This window comes from Halichoerus grypus, chromosome 3 (assembly GCF_964656455.1).
Source record: "Halichoerus grypus chromosome 3, mHalGry1.hap1.1, whole genome shotgun sequence".
Classification (NCBI taxonomy): domain Eukaryota; kingdom Metazoa; phylum Chordata; class Mammalia; order Carnivora; family Phocidae; genus Halichoerus; species Halichoerus grypus.
Window position 1 is genome coordinate 92,082,804 of NC_135714.1, and position 17,803 is coordinate 92,100,606.

At 37.4% G+C, this 17,803-nt stretch overlaps 1 protein-coding gene across 1 annotated transcript in view; it reads right to left on the reverse strand.

Moving 5' to 3' along the window:
• Positions 1-17,803, reverse strand: part of ZGRF1 (zinc finger GRF-type containing 1) — a 96,783-nt gene that overhangs the window by 47,333 nt on the left and 31,647 nt on the right. The window contains exons 9-11 of the mRNA XM_078069108.1: positions 16,117-16,197; positions 14,331-14,516; positions 2,187-2,310 (exon numbers count right to left, since the gene is read on the reverse strand). Of these exons, the coding sequence (XP_077925234.1) occupies positions 2,187-2,310; positions 14,331-14,516; positions 16,117-16,197 (391 nt within the window). The remainder of the gene's footprint in view (positions 1-2,186; positions 2,311-14,330; positions 14,517-16,116; positions 16,198-17,803) is intronic.

The window sequence follows — 17,803 nt, forward strand, 5'->3', positions numbered from 1 at the left end:
TTCTACACATGTCTTTTCTGATAAGAGAAACAAAAACAAAATTAAAAACTATTGGGACTACACCAAAATAAAAAGCTTTTGGACAGCAAAGGAAACCATCAACAAAAGAAAAAGGCAATGTACAGATTGGAAGAAGGTATTTGCAAATGATATATCAGATAAGGGATTAATATCCAAAATACATAAAGAACTACAACTCAACACCAAAAAACCACAAGTAACTCCATTAAAGTGGGCAAAGGATATGAACAGACACTTTTCTTTTTTTTCTTTTAAATTTATCTATTTATCTTAGAGAGAGAGAGTGAGCACGTGCGCAGGGGGAGAAGCAGAGGGAGAATGACAGAATCCTCAAGCAGACTCTCCGCTGAGCATGGAGACTGATGCAGCTTGACATCAGAACCCTAAGATCATGACCTGAGCTGAAATCAAGAGTTGGCCGCTTTACTGACTGAGCCATCCAGGCACCCCTGAATAGACATTTTTCCAAAGACATACTGATGATCAACAGACACATGAAAAAATGTTCAACATCACTCATCATCAGGGAAATGCAAATTAAAACCACAATAAGATACCACTTTACACCTGTCAGAATGGCTAAAATAAAAAAAGACAAGAAATAACAAGTGTTGACAAGAATGTGGAGAAAAAGAACCCTATGCACTGTTGGTGAGAATGCAAGTTGGTGTAGCCACTATGGAAAACAGTATGGAGGTTCCTCAAAAAATTCAAAATAGAACTACCATATGATACAGTAATTCCACTACTGGGTATTTACCGAAAGAAAAGGAAAACACTAATTTGAAAAGATATATACACCCCCATGTCTACGCAGCATTATTTTCAACAGCCAAGATATGGAATCAACCCAACTGTCCATCCTTAGATGAATGGATAAAGAAGATGCAGTACACACACACACACACACACACACACCATGGAATATTAGTCAATAAAAAGAATGAATCCTTGCCATTTGCAACAACATGGATGGACCCAGAGGGTATAATGCTAAGTGAAATAAGTCAGAGTAAGACAAACACCATATGATTTCACCCATATGTGGAATTTAAGAAATAAAACAAAGAAAAAAGGAGGTAAACAAAATAACAGACTCTTAAATACAGAGAACAAACTGGTGGTTGCCAGAGGGGAGATGGGTGGGGGGGAGGAGCGAAATAGATAAAGGGAGTTAAGAACACACTTATCTCAATAAGCACTGAGAAATGTATAAAATTGTTGCATCATTGTATTATACACCTGAAACTAACAGAATACTACATGTTAATTATACTTGAATAAAAAATTAAAAATAAATAATTTAAAAAATAAAGAGTGAAAGACTCACGGTCTAACTATGAAAATCATCTATTATTCCATTGTCACTTCACTTGTTTAGATACCCAATCCTCCCACAATGACTCTTCCCTACCTTGTTTTCTCTGCCAACCACACCCAGTAAACCTTTTCCAACCCAACTACTCATTCACATTACAAAGTTTTTCTTTTTTATATCATCCACCCATGACCAAAAAAATTACCTACAACTTCACCCCTTACCTAATATGGCTTTGGAATCAGGGGAAGATCCGTTGGTGAAATTACAAAAAAAGAAGAAAAATTAGTGGAAAGAATCCTACAGAATGTACTGTACTTACCAAGAAGCAGGAAATTACTCATAGGGAAGAGTCAAAATATATGAAAACATGGAGACCTGAAAATACAACTGTGGAAGCAGCAGCTGAAGAGCTCCCTGATATTGCCAGGATCCCAGAGCAAAAACAGGGGAAAGTAAGAGGTCAGACCACAGTCAACCAATGGTGTAAATGAAACATTCATAATGAACCGTTCCCCTGGGAGGGGAGTGGGCAATTGAGGGGCCTGGCTCTGGAGTCAGAGCTGTGAGAAGAACTGTAATGACAGAAGAGACTTTCAGAGGTCCATGATGAGAAACTGACAGGCAAAATGAGAAGGAACCTGCGAATTAGAAGGAAATACTGTATTTGGAAGTAAGAACCATCTGAAATAGAAAAAGGATGTGGGAAAGCTTGAGGGGTTGACACTGAATCTGGTCCCAAGATTATTTTTAGTTTAGTAACAATTTCTCAAATAAAAAACTTCATTTTACACAGAGAGATATTAGAGGACTATGATAGTAACTAAGTTGAGGAAGTGAAGGTCACCAGGTAAAGTTCTTTCTTTCAGGGACTCCTCAGAGAATTCTAGCACAAAGTCTTCATCTCTTGAGTTCAAAGAAAAAGTAGAAACAGGGTTTAATGTAGAGTTCTTTTGTTCTGGTGATGTCACCTATTCAGAAAGAAAAAACAAAACTACTGACCAAAATGTTATTACATTTTTTCCCTATAGTTTGAATGAATTCTAATAATCTACATTATAAAAATAATGCTTTCAAGCACATTATGAAGAGCTATAGTAGGGCAAAGATTCTTCCCAAAGGGGCAGGATAGAATAAACTCACTAAAGTCAATAATAATAATAAAAAGTAAAATACAGAACATAAAAACTACTGGATTTATGGGGCTCAGTCAGTGGGTGGCTTAGTAGGTTAAGTGTCTTACCTTGGGCTCAGATCATGATCCCAGGGTCCTGAGATCGAGTCTCACATTGGGCTCCCTGCTCAGCAGGGAGCCTGCTTCTCCCTCTGCCCCTCCCCCTGCTTGTGCTCTCTCTCTCTCTCTCTCTCTCTGTCAAATAAATAAATAAAATCTTTTTAAAAAATAAGTAAATAGGGGCGCCTGGGTGGTTCAGTCGTTGAGTGTCTGCCTTCGGCTTGGGTCATGATCCCACGGTCCTGGGATCGAGCCCCGCGTCGGGCTCCCTGCTCAGCAGGAAGCCTGCTTCTCCCTCTCCCACTCCCCCTGCTTGTGTTCCCTCTCTTGCTGTGTCTTTCTGTCAAGTAAATAAATAAAATCTTTTAATAAATAAATAAATAATAAAAACTACTGGATTTATTTGAAATGGGTCAGATTCTGATTTAGATTGATCTGGGTTATGGAGATTTGGTTCTGAAGATGAATTTCCAGTCGAAGGGGCTTAAGATTAACTCAGACCTCATGTTTAGAGCTGTGAAAGTAAAACTTCCTGCAGACTCAAGGAATAAACAGCTTTCTCTTAATGTCTTCAGGTCTAGGGTTTATCTACAGTTGACCTAAATCTCAAAATATTGCTCCCAAATGGAGTGAACTTTTTTGATATATTCCAGACCTGAAGTCATATTATTCATTATGTTATTCTCCTTATAACAGTATTTAATTTTCTTGCTGCTTCCAGAAATTAATCACCTTAAAAATCTAATATGATGATCACATTTAATATATATATATTTGTATAACAACAGAATAAAAGAATAAAAGTTTGGAAGAATGCATACCAAACTGTTAAGAATGGTTGGTTTCTAATGGAGGTGGAATTAGGGGGAAAGGGTTCTTGAAACTTTATATACTTCTGAATGATTTAAACTTGTTAGAATGTATCTGTTTATTTTTTTAGTAAATTACAATAAAGATAAAAATTTATATACAAGTTTTAAAACACTTTCTTGATTAGCCACTTGGTTCTAGGTGCTGTGCTAGGAAATAAGGATGTGAAGATGAATACTCATGATCCCCACACCCAAGGAGTTCAATTTAGTAGAAGAAACAAACTAATGAGAAATTACAGTCAATCATCACCATGGTAATAGTCTTACTATATTTACAAATTCTTACTGTGTGCCAGGGAGTATCCTAAGCACCTTATATCTTTAACTTATTTGATCCTTACCACAACCATAGGAGATTGGTACTCCCATTTTCCTTATTCTACCACTTAGAGAACTGAGAAAAAGAGTAGTTAAGCAATTAAACTTGTTTAAATTCACCCAGCTTATTAGCAGCAGAGTTGGCATTCAAACCTAGGCCGTCTCCATTGTATTACACCTTCAACAAAAGTAACAATAAGAGGCAGTACTTCCTGAGTATTACACACTGAGTATTACATCCACAGTGCATTCTCTACAAACTGGCCACAGAGTTCTTTCTAAACATAAGTTCAACTATTTCCTTCCTCTCATTAAAACTCTAATGGTTCCCAAACTCTCTCAAAGTACAAGAAGGTTCTGAAAATGTCCTGTGCAGCTGCCCCATAAGATCAGGCCCTTTACTTCCTCTTTGATCTCACTTCCTACCACTCTCCATTCATTCATTCATTCATTCATTCATTCATTCATTCATTCCAGGGCTACCTCCTTGCTGTTCTACAAATTGGCCAGCATTCCACTGCCTCAAAACCTCTCTACTTACTATTCCTTGTGCCTGGAATGCTCTCCCTCCAGATATCTGCATGGCATGTGTGTGCTCTCCCTTCCTCTCTCTCCTTCTAGATCTTTACTCCAGTGTCATTTTATTAGAGGCCCTATTTTACCTATAAAATAGAACTCTATCCCCTTTACACAGCTTTATTGTTCTCCATAGCACTTAAAACCCTCTGAGGTACTATATACTTGCTTATTGTCTGTTTCCTTTCATTAGAATGCAAGTTCCAGGAAAGCAGATCTTTGCCTGGTTTATTCACAGGCCTATCTCTAGCATGTACAACAGTGTAACACACAATAGTTGCTCAAAAAATATTTGAGGAATGAGTGACTGATTGACTAAATATGCTAATCTTTTTAAGGAGTTTTCCGCATCTACAGTCACTACTTCTCACTTCTCATTTACTATTAAATATACTCTAAACTGGTTTCTACCCTCACTATTTCACTGAAACTGCTCTTACCAAAGTCACCGATGACCTCCAAGTTGCCAAATGAACAGTTTCTTTCACTTTACAACAATAAGTGACATAACTAGCCCTCTCCACCTCCCAATTCTTGAGAATGGGATATAACATTCTCCTTTCTCTACACGCTCTTGAAATGAACCCCTCCATTCTCAGTACTTTAAACTTTGCTATGTGCAAATGACCACACAAACTTCTCTGAACCAGACCCAGGTACCCAACTTCTAATTTCCTATCTCTACTTGACTGACTCACGGGCATTCCTTGTCTGTGTCTGTATATTCACCAAACATGCTTCTCCCTGCTGTGGACTGAAATGTGTCCCCCACAAATTCATATGTTGAAGTTTTAACCCCCAATGTAACTGTATTGGGAGATAGGGCCTCTAAGAGATAACAAAGTGTAAATGATAAAGGAGGTCATCATAAGAGTGGGGCCCTGATATGACAGAATTGGTGTCCTTATAAAAAGAGAGCTTGCATTCACTTGCTCTCTTTCTCTCCACATGTACACACCTAGGAAAGGCCCTGTCAGGATATAATGAGAAGGTAACCATCATAAAGAGAGTCCTCATCAGAAACCAAATTAGCCAAAGCCTTGATCTTGGACTTCTAGCCTCCAGAACTATGACAAAATAAATTTCTGTTGTTTATGAGACCCATCCCGTGGTATTTTGTTCTGGCAGTCTCAGCTCCTCCATCTTACTCCACTCAGTGAAAACCACCTCAGTCTACACAACTGTTAAGTCAGACAGCCAGGAATCTTTCTTCTCCATTTTTCTTCACCCTACTATCTATATTCAATCCAGCAACATCCATGCTTCTAACTCCTTTCACTGCCACAATCCCTACCTGCAAGTCCTTATCATTCAAGGCTCTTCTTAACTGGTTTCCACCAGCAGCGCCCACTAAACCCATCTTCCATAGAGCAGCCAGCAAAACCTTTTAAAAAGGTAAATTAAGTCATGTGACTTTCTGCTGAAAACGCTTCATGGATTTCCCAGTGGAACATAGAGTACTATCAAAATTCTTAACCTCGACTGCAAGACTGTGTATCTGGTCCTGCTCACTTTTCCAATCTCTAAGTACCACTTACCCTTTCACTCACTACACTCCCGTTACTTTGGTTTTCTTCCACTTTCTCAAGCTCACTCAACTTTTTCCAATCTCACAGTATTTACACTTGCAGTTTCTTTGCAAGGTATGTTCTTCTCCTCACTGCTGCCATAGCTGGAGAAGCCTTCCTAATTACCCATAAAGTAGATTCCCCTATAATTTCAGAGTACTTTGACAGCTTTCCTACATAGCAATTATTTCAATTTATTTGTTTGCTTGTTCTCTTGATTAACATCTCTCTCCCTCCTTTAAACGTCTCAACCTCTTTCTCCTTGGCCTTTAAAGACAGGGATCAGGGGCACCTGGGTGGCTCAGTCAGTTGAGCATCCAACTCTTAATTTCGGCTCCAATCATGATCTCAGGGTCATGAGATCGAGTCCAGCTCAGCTCTGCACTCAGCCAGAGTCTGCTTGACATTCTCTCCCTCTCCCTCTGCTCCTCCCTCCACTCACTTGCTCTAAATAAATTAATAAGTAAAATCTTAAAAAAAAAAAAAAAAAAAAAGGGAGATCATACCTGTTTTGTCCATTACTCTATACCCAAGTCTTACAAGTTCTGACCTACACAGGGCATTAAGTATTGTTGAATTGCTATTTATACATGAATTTTATATTTCCACAGTAAAATTTCATAGTCTATTTCACACATGTTCCACACATTTCCAATTAAGATTATACCTAGGCATTGTATATCATTTGTTACTATTGTCGGGATTCTTTTTCTATTATATATTCTAACTGGTATAGGAAGGCATTTAACATTTCAAGTTTATCTTATCTTCAGCTACCTTACAAAATTCTTCTTAAACTTCTCATTTTTAATTGATTCTTCTATTTCTTCCTCTCTAATTATGTATGCCTCTCTTATCATGTCATATTAGAAAATTCACAACACCTTTGAGTAATGATAGCAGTCATCCACATTTTATTATTTATTCTAACAAATTACACTGCTGTTTTATCACTAAAATAATGTTGGCTGGTTATTGATAAATTTCTTGATCGTGTTAAAAAAAAAATCCAAAGATTTTTATCTTTTTAGTTTTTGCTGGACTCATTTCTTCTAAGATTACCAAGACTTGTTTTTAAAGACTTATTTGAGAGAGAGAGAGCATGCATAAGCAGGGGGAGAGGTGGCAGGAGGGGAGAGAGAGAGAGAGAGAATCTCTAGCAGACTCCCTGCTGAGTGCAGAGCCTGACTCGGGCTCGATCCCAGAACCCTGAGATCATGACCTGAGCCAAAATCAAGAGGCGGCCACTTAACTGACTGAGCCACCCAGGCATCCCAAGATTACCAAGATTTTTTACTCTCAACCATTAAAATTCTCCTTACATTATACCTTATTTGCTTCCCATGAAGTCTTCTCTGCTGATTTACAATTGTAATCCAAATAGTGATATGAACATTCTGAATTTTTAGGAGAGAAATCTAAAATAACTGTGGAGAAGAAAAAAAGCATGGATTTTTACATAACAGTTTGTTCAATGTCAAATAACTTTTAATGTTATATTTTACTTAATTTACTTACAGTCATTTTCAATTGAGTCCTTATTACACTCAGCTCTCACTTGAAAATTATCTTCAATATTAAAGCTAATACCTCCTTTTGGAAAGTTTTCTTCATTTGGGAACTAGAAAACAGAGATCCATTTATCAGTTTATTTAGTAAAAAGAAAAAGTGTGTGTACACATCTGTATCTTTATCTACCTCCCTATATATACACACACACATAGTCCATGGTATAACTTGAGACACAGAGGAACACAAGCAATATGTTATGAAGCCAATTCTATTCAGGGAAAGCAGAGTACATTACATATCATCAATTCTTATGATTCACATTTCTTATATCTTAACATCATTGAAATAAGAGATGAACCCTAACAGTCATAACATTGTCACATCTCTAGAGCACAGGCAACAGTCTTAACATAGCTGGCATTGCTGTGCAAGTGAAACCATGTGCAAATTAGTCATACTGTTCATATAATAATCACTTAAGTATGAGTTTGCATTAACATCACACATTATGTAATTTTGCTGTTTAAATGTCTTCAAAAGGATAACATTATCATTTGCCATTGAACAAAAAAGTATTGTGTTCACAGAAGGGCAAGGAAGCAAAGCAGTGTGATATATCATAAAAAATCTACACCCAAATCAATCCAAGACTTCTTACAACAAATATAACATCAAAAATCTAAGTGAAAGTGAAAAAGCTCTAGAGCTCTGTTTCACAACATTGTAAATATACTTCACATGACTTAACTGTACACATAAAAATAGGTAAGATTGTAAATTTTATGATTTTTTTTTTTACCACAATAAAAAAGTTTTCTTTGTTTTTGTTTTTTTAAGTAGGCTCCACACCAAGCGCAGAGCCCAACATGAGGCTCAAATGCACAACCCTGAGATCAAGACCTGAGCTGAGACCAAGCATCAGATGCTTAACCAACTGAGCCACCCAGGCGCCCCACCACAATAAGGAAGTTTTTAATAAAAAAATCGAAGTGATAAAGCATTGCATAATGTTAACTGCTCTTCTTCCTTAGTGGTATATAATGGTGCTTCTTTTAATCAGTGATAGTACCTGGGAATTTGATGAAATACAGAATATATTCTAAGGGTCAGAGACTACTATTGAAATCTGCCACACTTATACCAAAAAGCTCTTCTCTCCTTAGGTAAGCCTGGTCATTTTGCCTTAAAATATATCTTATAAACTCATGATATAAAACATGACCATAGTGATGTATGCAATAATAATTAGAAATAAAACAAATGGACACAAATTTTTTTTCAATATGAGTACTTCTCTAATCTATTCTCTTCAAAAAACCACAGGAAATAGGGGTGCCTGTGTGGCTCAGTTGGTTGAACGTCCATCCAACTCTTGGTTTCAGCTCGGGTCAGGATCTCAGGGTTGTGGAACCAAGCCCCGTGATGGGCTGGGTGCTCAGCACAGAGTCCACTTGGGATTCTCTCCCTTTCCTTCTCTCCCCCTGTCTGACCCCTCCACTACATGCACAGGCTCTCTCTCTCTCATAAATAAAATCTTTAAAAAAAACACACAGGAAATAAGACATAGAAACATCTTTTATCTTTGATGAAACTAAGAAACAATGGTAACCCTTAATTACAATATAATATTAAGAGGATGGGGAAGAATATAGGCTTGGTTAAGATGGAAGAAAGTTAAACCAAAGTACCTACTACAGGGGGGCCTAATAAGAAGTAAACTGATTTACCCTTATAGCCATGGAAAACACTTAGAAACCATGGCATTCTCAGGGGATCCTCAGCAGAAAAAGTAGGCTATAGTAGATTGAAAACATTTGATAAAAGTTCTAGAAAGAAAAACCAAGAAAATAGTGGGGAAGAAACTACCAAAAAAAAAAAATTTTTTTGAGAAAAAATTTTTAGGGGCACCTGGGTGGCACAATTGCTTAAGTGTCTGACTCTTGGTATTGGCTCAGGTCGTGATCTCAGGGTTGTGAGACTGAGCCACCCTGTTGGGCTCCTTGCTCAGCGCACAGTCTGCTTGAGATTTTCTCTCCCTCTCCCTGCTCCTCCTGCTTGTGCACTCACTCTCTCTGAAATAAATAAATAAATCTTTAAAAAAAAATAAAAAATAAAAATTTTTTTATAAGACTGGTGGACTTGTATGTGCAGGATGAAAAGATTCTTTGAATGTCCAGTATACAATTCGAGATATAGGGAACCAATCTAGGACATGGGCAAAGGTCATTCTTAAAATGTCAACTATACACAGGGCACCTGGGTGGCTCAGATGGTTAAGCGCCTGCCTTCAGCTCAGGTCATGATCTCGGGGTCCTGGGATCGAGTCCCTCATCGGGCTCCTTGCTCAGTGGGGAGCCTGCTTCTACCTCTGCCTGCCACTCCCCCTGCTTGTGCTCTCCCTCTCTCTCTGGCAAATAAATAAATAAAATCTTAAAAAAAAAGAGATGTCAACTATACAGTGCAGATTGGAACAGATGGATGGAGGACCTAGGAAAGAGGTCCTAAGGAAAAAAAAATGGAGTTAACAAAGATTATCTAATAAGTTTGTGTGGATTCCTATATTGAAAAGTACTTTATAAACTTTTGGAGCATGTGAAAAATCTTTAGCCTGATATTCAAAGAACACTAAGCAAAGTTTAAAAAACGAGACAATTAGAAACAAGAAAAAAACCCCAAAATTATAAAAGAAATAAAATGTAACCATAGTATATTAATTGGCTCAGCTGTGAAAAATATTAAAACATTGGGGCACCTGGGTGGCTCAGTCGTTGAGCATCTGCCTTTGGCTCAGGTCATGATCCCAGGGTCCTGGGATCAAGCCCCGCATCGGGCTCCCTGCTCAGCCGGGAGCCTGCTTCTCCCTCTCCCACTCCCCCTGCTTGTGTTACTGCTCTTGCTGTCTTTCTCTCTGTCAAATAAATAAAAATCTTTATTAAAAAAATATTAAGGGGCGCCTGGGTGGCTCAGTCGTTAAGTGTCTGCCTTCGGCTCAGGTCATGATCCCAGAGTCCTGGGACTGAGCCCCGCGTCAGGCTCCCCACTCGGCGGGAAGCCTGCTTCTCCCTTTCCCCCTCCCCCTGCTTGTGTTCCCTCTCTCACTGTGTCTCTGTCAAATAAATAAATAAAATCTTTTTAAAAAAATTAAAACATTTATAATAATAAAAATGTTGAATACCTCTTTATCTAAAAATTATGACATAGCTATAATAGGAATCTAAGAGAATATAAAGAAGGAACTCAGAAATAACTTATTTTAATTAATGTAGCCACTATAATCATTAGATCTTACTAAAGATAGTGTAAAACCACGATAATAGTTAATAAAAGCAACAAAATTTATTAATAAGAAGCACTAAATGAAAACTTAAGGATTCTGGCTCCAGAAACCATGAAAGAAAGCCCTGATAGATCTGATTACATAAACATTAAAACTGTATTTCTGCAAAAAATCTGAGTCAAAACAGTAATACATTAGGAAAAATGACAAATGGTTAATTTTCTCAATATAAAAAGAATTCCTACAAATCAAATATATGAATAACAAAGACCCTGTAATGCCAAAACTGTAAAACATTACTGAGAAAATTTTAAGATCAAAAGATCAAAATAGAAAGATATTTTATTACAATATTGAAACGTATCAATAAAATATTCTAAAAATGTTAATTTTCTCCAAGATTTATATATACAATGAGGGGCGCCTGGCTGGCTCAGTCAGTAGAGCATGTGACTCTTGATTCACAGTTGTGACTTCAAGCCCCACGCTGGATGTAGAGATTACTTAAAAATAAGATCTTAAAAAAAAAAAAAAAAAGATATATACACAATGAAATTCCAGTCAAATTCCTAGCATGGTTATATACATGGTGGAAATTGTTAAGCTTATTCTAAATGTATATGGAAACACAAAAAGCTAAAAAGAACAAGATGAAAAGATTTAGAGATACATGAAAACACATTCTTTATAAGACATGAAGACTTTTAAAACTACAGACCAGTGAATCAGAATAGAAACCAAAACTAGACTCAAAATACATGAATACCTGATTTATGGCAAAGGGGGCAAGGCAAAGGAATGGAGAGAAGACAGCCTTTTCAATAAACAGTGCTTGGTCAAATGGATGTCCAAATGGGAAAAATATGAAACTTTATCTGTACCTCAACATAAAAAAATCAATTACCGGTTAATTGTACATCAAGGTGTGAAAGGCAAAATAATAAAGCTTCTACAAGATAATATGAGAGAATATCTTCATGATCTCCAGGTAGAGAAAGATTTCTTAAACAAGACAAAAAAAGTACTGATCATAAAGGAAACAAGAGATAAACTGTTATTATGTTAAAAATTATAAACTTCTATTCATCAAAAAGCATCATTAAGAGTGAAAGACAGACAAATGTAGGGATCCGAAGGGGTACGTGCACCCCAATGTTTATAGTGGCAATGTCCACAATAGCCAAACTGTGGAAAGAGCCAAGATGTCCATCGACACATGAATGGATAAAGAAGAGGTGGTATATATATACAATGGAATATTATGCAGCCATCAAAAGGAATGAAATCTTGCCTTTTGCAATGACGTGGATAGAACTGGAGAGTGTTATGCTGAGCAAAATAAGTCAATCAGAGAAAGACATATATCATATGACCTCACTGATATGAGGAATTCTTAATCTCAGGAAACAAACTGAGGGTTGCTGGAGTGGTGGGGGGTGGGAGGGATGGGGCGGCTGGGTGATAGACACTGGGGAGGGTATGTGCTATGGTGAGCGCTGTGAATTGTGCAAGACTGTTGAATCACAGATCTGTACCTCTGAAAGAAATAATACGTTATATGTTAAAAAAAAAAAAGAAGAAGATAGCAGGAGGGAAAGAATGAAGGGGGGGAAATGGGAGGGGGAGATGAACCATGAGAGATGATGGACTGTGAAAAACAAATGAGGGTTTCTAGAGGGGAGGGGGGTGGGAGGATGGGTTAGCCTGGCAATGGGTATTAAAGAGGGCACGTTCTGCATGGAGCACTGGGTGTTATACGCAAATAATGAATTATGGAACACTACATCAAAAACTAATGATGTAATGTATGGTGATTAACATAACATAGTAATTAAAAAAAATGTTGAAAATAAAAAAAAAAAGAGTGAAAGAGAGTCAGGGAAGATATCTGCAAAGTATACAACTGACAATGAGTATATATCCATTATATAAAGAATTCCAAAAATTAATTAGAAAGATAAACACATCAATGAAAAACTAAGAAGGGGTGGGTGCCTGGGTGGTTCAGCTGGTTAAGTGTCCAACTCTTGATTTTGGCTCAGGTCATGATCTTGGGGTCCTGAAATCGAGCCCCGTGTTGGGCTCCTCCAAGCTAACAAGGGAGTCTGCTTTTCTCCCTCTACCCCTCCCCTATATGCGCACGTGTGTGCATGCGTTCTCTCTCAAATAAATATTTTTTTTAAAAACTGAGGAAGAAACCTGAACAAATACTTCATCCCCAAAGAGAATACAGAGAAGGCCAATAAGCATACAAAAAGGTCCTAACCTCATTATTAGGCAGGAAAATGCAAACTAAAACCACAATGAAATACCACTACATATCTACCAGAATAGCTAAAATTCAAATCAAAAACTTTCAGCACCAAGCGCTGATGAAGATATAGAGTAATGGGAACTCTTACATACTTCTGATAGAAATGTTAACTATAATAACCATTTTTGGAAAGCAGTTTGGCATTATATACTAAAAGTAAATATACACATACCTGGTGACTCAATAATCCCACTCCAATGTAGTATAACTGACAGAAACATGTCATGTGTGTACATGTTCATGACAGCACATGAACATTCATATCAGCATTATCGGTAATAGGCCCCAAATGCAAATGACTGAAAAATGGATAATTGGAGCGTATTCATACAGTGGAATAGTACACCAGCAATGAAAATGAATAAACTACAGACACAGGCAACTACATGGATGAATTTCAAAACTGCAATGTTGAACAAAAAGAACCAGACACAAAAAATACATTCTGTATTACTCTATTTACATCAAGTTTTAAAAGCAAAACTAGGGCACATGAGTGGCTCACTCAGTTAAGAGTCTGCCTTCAGCTCAGGTCACGATCTCGGGGACCTGGGAGGGAGCCCCGCATCAGGCTCCCTGTTCAGTGGGGAGTCTTCTTCTCCCTCTCCCCCTGCTCGTGCTCTCTCTTTCTCACTTGCTCACTCTCTCTCTCAAATAAATAAAATCTTAATAAAAGCAAAACTAATATATGGTATTGTAAGTCAAGATAGTGGTTATCTTTGGAGGGAATAGAAAGGGATAGTGGCTGAAAGGGGGCCAGGGGACTTCTGGGATGCTGGTAATGTTCTATTTCTTAAGAGTGGAGGTTACACGAGTGTGTTCACTTTGTGGTAATTACTGAGCTGTGTACTTATGGTCTGTGCACTTATTTTGTATGTGCATTATGCTTTAATAAAAAAGAAAAAAATTGGGGTGCCTGAACCAGTGGCTCAGTCGGTTAAGCGTCTGCCTTCGGCTCAGGTCATGATCCCAGAGTCCTGGGATCAAATCCCACGTTGGGCTCCCTGCTTCTCCCTCTCCTCCCTGCTCATGCTCTCTCTCACTATCTCTGTCTCTCTCTCAAATAAATAAATAAAATCTTTAGGAAAAAAAAAGAAAGAAAAAAATGTGAATCTCTTTAACAGACATTGTTTCGAATATATGCATATCATTCTCTTATGACCTCTATTTGGTAACAATTGAGAGGTGCTTGGTGTCAGAGAAGTGGGGATAGGGATAACTTCTATTTGTTCAAGGATTTAAATATAATCTCTTCATAAAATTTAGTATTGACATAAAGAAAATGATTTGGCAAGGTGCAACTATAAAAAATATTTTTACCTGCAAGAAATCAATCTGCATACAAGCGCTAGTCAATTTTGGCGTCAATAAACAAGTGTCTGTCATGCGGTTTTCATATTCAATACTATCTGGAAACTGACCGCATTCTAGCTGTGAGCTGTGTCCTCTGACCATCACAGCACTAGTAGCTGATCCTTTCACTTGGTGTCCTTGAAACTCAACAGGCTACAAGTAAATTATTAAAAATGAGTATTGCAATAAATACATATTGATAAATAGTCACAATTATATATACACAGGAAATAAATAACAATTTAGCTTTCTATTAAATACTACTTAATGTAAATAATTATAAGTGACAAATACTGAAAACCAGAAAAACTAATTATCCTAACACATGCTAATTATAAAACATAATTCGGTTATTGATTTAATTGAATTCAAGTTCAACATTAATAAATATGAATTTTTTATTAGAAGCATAAGAAGTATAATTATAATGGACTAATTAAACCAGAAAGATATAGTTGTTCCTTTCTCTATGCTTCCCCTGTACATTATACAACTTTCCATTATAGACTTACCACATTATACTACAATGAAGTTTCTTTTCATATATACCCTAACTGTACTGTAAGCTCCTTGAGGGAAGAAACCTGTTTGTTTCATCAGGGTATCACGTGCATTTAACACCATGCTTGGCATATTGGAGGCAGTCAATAAACATATGATAATAGGAAGTAAGGAAAGAAATACAGGAAGGATTTTCCTTTGTTCAGGCATTTTGTAAACTATCAGGCTTCACAGAAGAGGGATGGTGGGTTCTCTCTCAGAAGATCTGATCCTATTGCTCTGAGAACAAAGGCCTGAGAATGTGATGCCAATACAGACATGTACTTCAGAGAGGTACTGTGATCTCCTCACAGACCTGATCAGCTTTCAGGCTTCAAATGGCTTTCTCTGCTGCCCCCGTGAGGGTTCTAGGATTTTTATTCCTCACAGGGTGACAAAGCCTATCCAGAAAGTGGAAAATTAAGATTGCTAATAGAGCCAAAGGAATGTAAAGGATGAATTTATTTCTAACTGATAAATTAACAACAAAATTATGATAGTAAATAATCTGAATATTCTTTTATTTTAGGATGAAGATTCTATATCACACATTTGAAAGGAAAATTAAATCTAAAATGTCCCTTATACTTTTGCTGAAAATATCTAAATTTTAAAACATACACATTTCAATTAAAAAAGTCTCAACAGTTAGACTCTATATTTCTGATTTGTTTGATGGGGAATACACATTTTCTACAAGCAAACAGATGCCCTGTTTTCTATGCTTCCACGTAGATCTCTTCTAAAGATCTGTTGAGTTTTAGGAATAGAATCATTATTTATAAAACCCAACTATTTATATGCTATTTTCCCTCTGAATTTTTGATATGGAGTAGATGGCACTACTTAGAACTTGGGTTATATATACTTCTACAAAAGTAGGACTGGTAGAGGAGATTATAATATGTTCAAGGCTATAAAGATCTTCATTTTGTTCTCGGCAGAACATTCATTATTTATACTTTATTTATCTTCCTGTCCAACCTCTAGGATATGCATCATATATATGCATGATGCATTATTAGTTCACTAGTAAAGAGAAAGGGCTCAAGATCAAACAAGGGGTAGCAGTCATTAGTTTTTCTTGTTCCTAAAACCAGGTTAATTCATTATGCTCATTGACCTTCTGACCATGAAAACTCTGAGAGTGGTATAAAAAACAGCAGGAAAAGACAGTGGATTAGAAAATCAAAAAGTTGTTCACAAATTTTACCATAGGGTCACAGGTTTTTCTCTCTAATTGTGTAGTGATAACATCTAGAAAAGCAGTCTCTTCATCTCCCAAGGAAAAGAACTAGAATAAAATATCAATAAGCGTGTTAGCTAGAAGAGTTCTGTAGGCAGCTCATGAGTTTGATGGGAAAATACTCCCAAAACTTAAAGTATGCCATCTGAAAATCTTACTTCTGTATATACATACATATAATAAGCTACATCTAGCAAAGGAGTTCTCCAGCAGATAAGGTACTATGCTAATTAATTTTATTTTTTATTTTATTTTATTTTTTAAAGATTTTATTTATTTATTTGACAGAGAGAGGCATAGCGAGAGAGGGAACACAAACAGGGGGAGTGGGAGAGGGAGAAGCAGGCTTCCTGCCGAGCAGGGAGCCCGATGTGCGGCTCAACCCCAGGACCCTGAGATCATGACCTGAGCCGAAGGCAGACGCCTAACGACTGAGCCACCCAGGCACCCCATATGCTAATTAATTTTAAAACTCAGCAATAAAAAATTCTAATTCTAAAATTTTTTTTAATTTCTTTATTTTGAGAGAGAGAGAGGGAGGGAACACATGCACACACAGAAGGAAAGGGCAGAGGGAGAGAGAGCATCTTATTTTTTTTAAGATTTTATTTTTTAAAAGACAAAGTGCAAGCGTGCACATGAGTGCAGGGAGGGGCAGACAGCGAAAGACAAGCAGACTCCCCGCTGAGCAGGCAGCCTGCCCCTGGGGCCTGAGATTGTGACCTGAGCCTAAGGCAGATGCTTAACCCACTGAGTCACCCAGGTGCCCCAGGAGAGAGAGAGAATCCTGGGCAGAGTCCCCACTAAGCATGGAGCTGGACTTAGGGCTCAATCTCACAACCCTGAGATCATGACCAGAGCTGAAATTAAGAGTCAGATGTTTAACCAACTAAGCCACCCATGCGACGCTAATTCTAAAATTTTAGTTAAATATTTTAACACTAAAAAAAATTGTTGCATACCTAATAATCTCCATCTAACCTAATATTTAATATTAATGCAGATTATTTAATTCAAAAATTAGTATGAAACCAAAGGAGGAAAAATTGTAAACAGTGTTAACAGTTTATTTAAAGAATGAATCAGAGTACCTGGCTGGCTCAGTCAGTAGAGCATGTGACCCTTTTTTTTTTTAAGATTTATTTATTTTAGAGAGAGAACAAGTGCCAAGGGGAGGGGCAGAGGGAGAAAGAGAGAAAGAATCCTCAAGCAGACTCCTCACTGAGCACTGAGCCTAACACAGGGTTTGATCACGACCTAAACCAAAATCCAGAGTTTGCCGCTTAACTGGCTGCCACCCAGGCGCCCCAGTAGAGCATGTGACTCTTAATCTCAGGATCATGAGTTCAAGCCCCATGTTGAGCATGGAGCCTACATTACAAATAAAAATAAAATAAATAAAAATAAAATAAACCATTTTCTAGCAACCATAAAAACACAAGCTACAGACAACAGCAACTAGTCATGTTTAGTTAATCAAGTAACTATATAAAATAATCATAATTTCTACTATGAATTAGATAGACTTTAAAAGGAATTTAAACAAGAAAAAAAGGGGCGCCTGGGTGGCTCAGTTGGTTGGGCGACTGCCTTCGGCTCAGGTCATGATCCTGGAGTCCCGGGATCGAGTCCCACATCGGGCTACCTGCTCGGC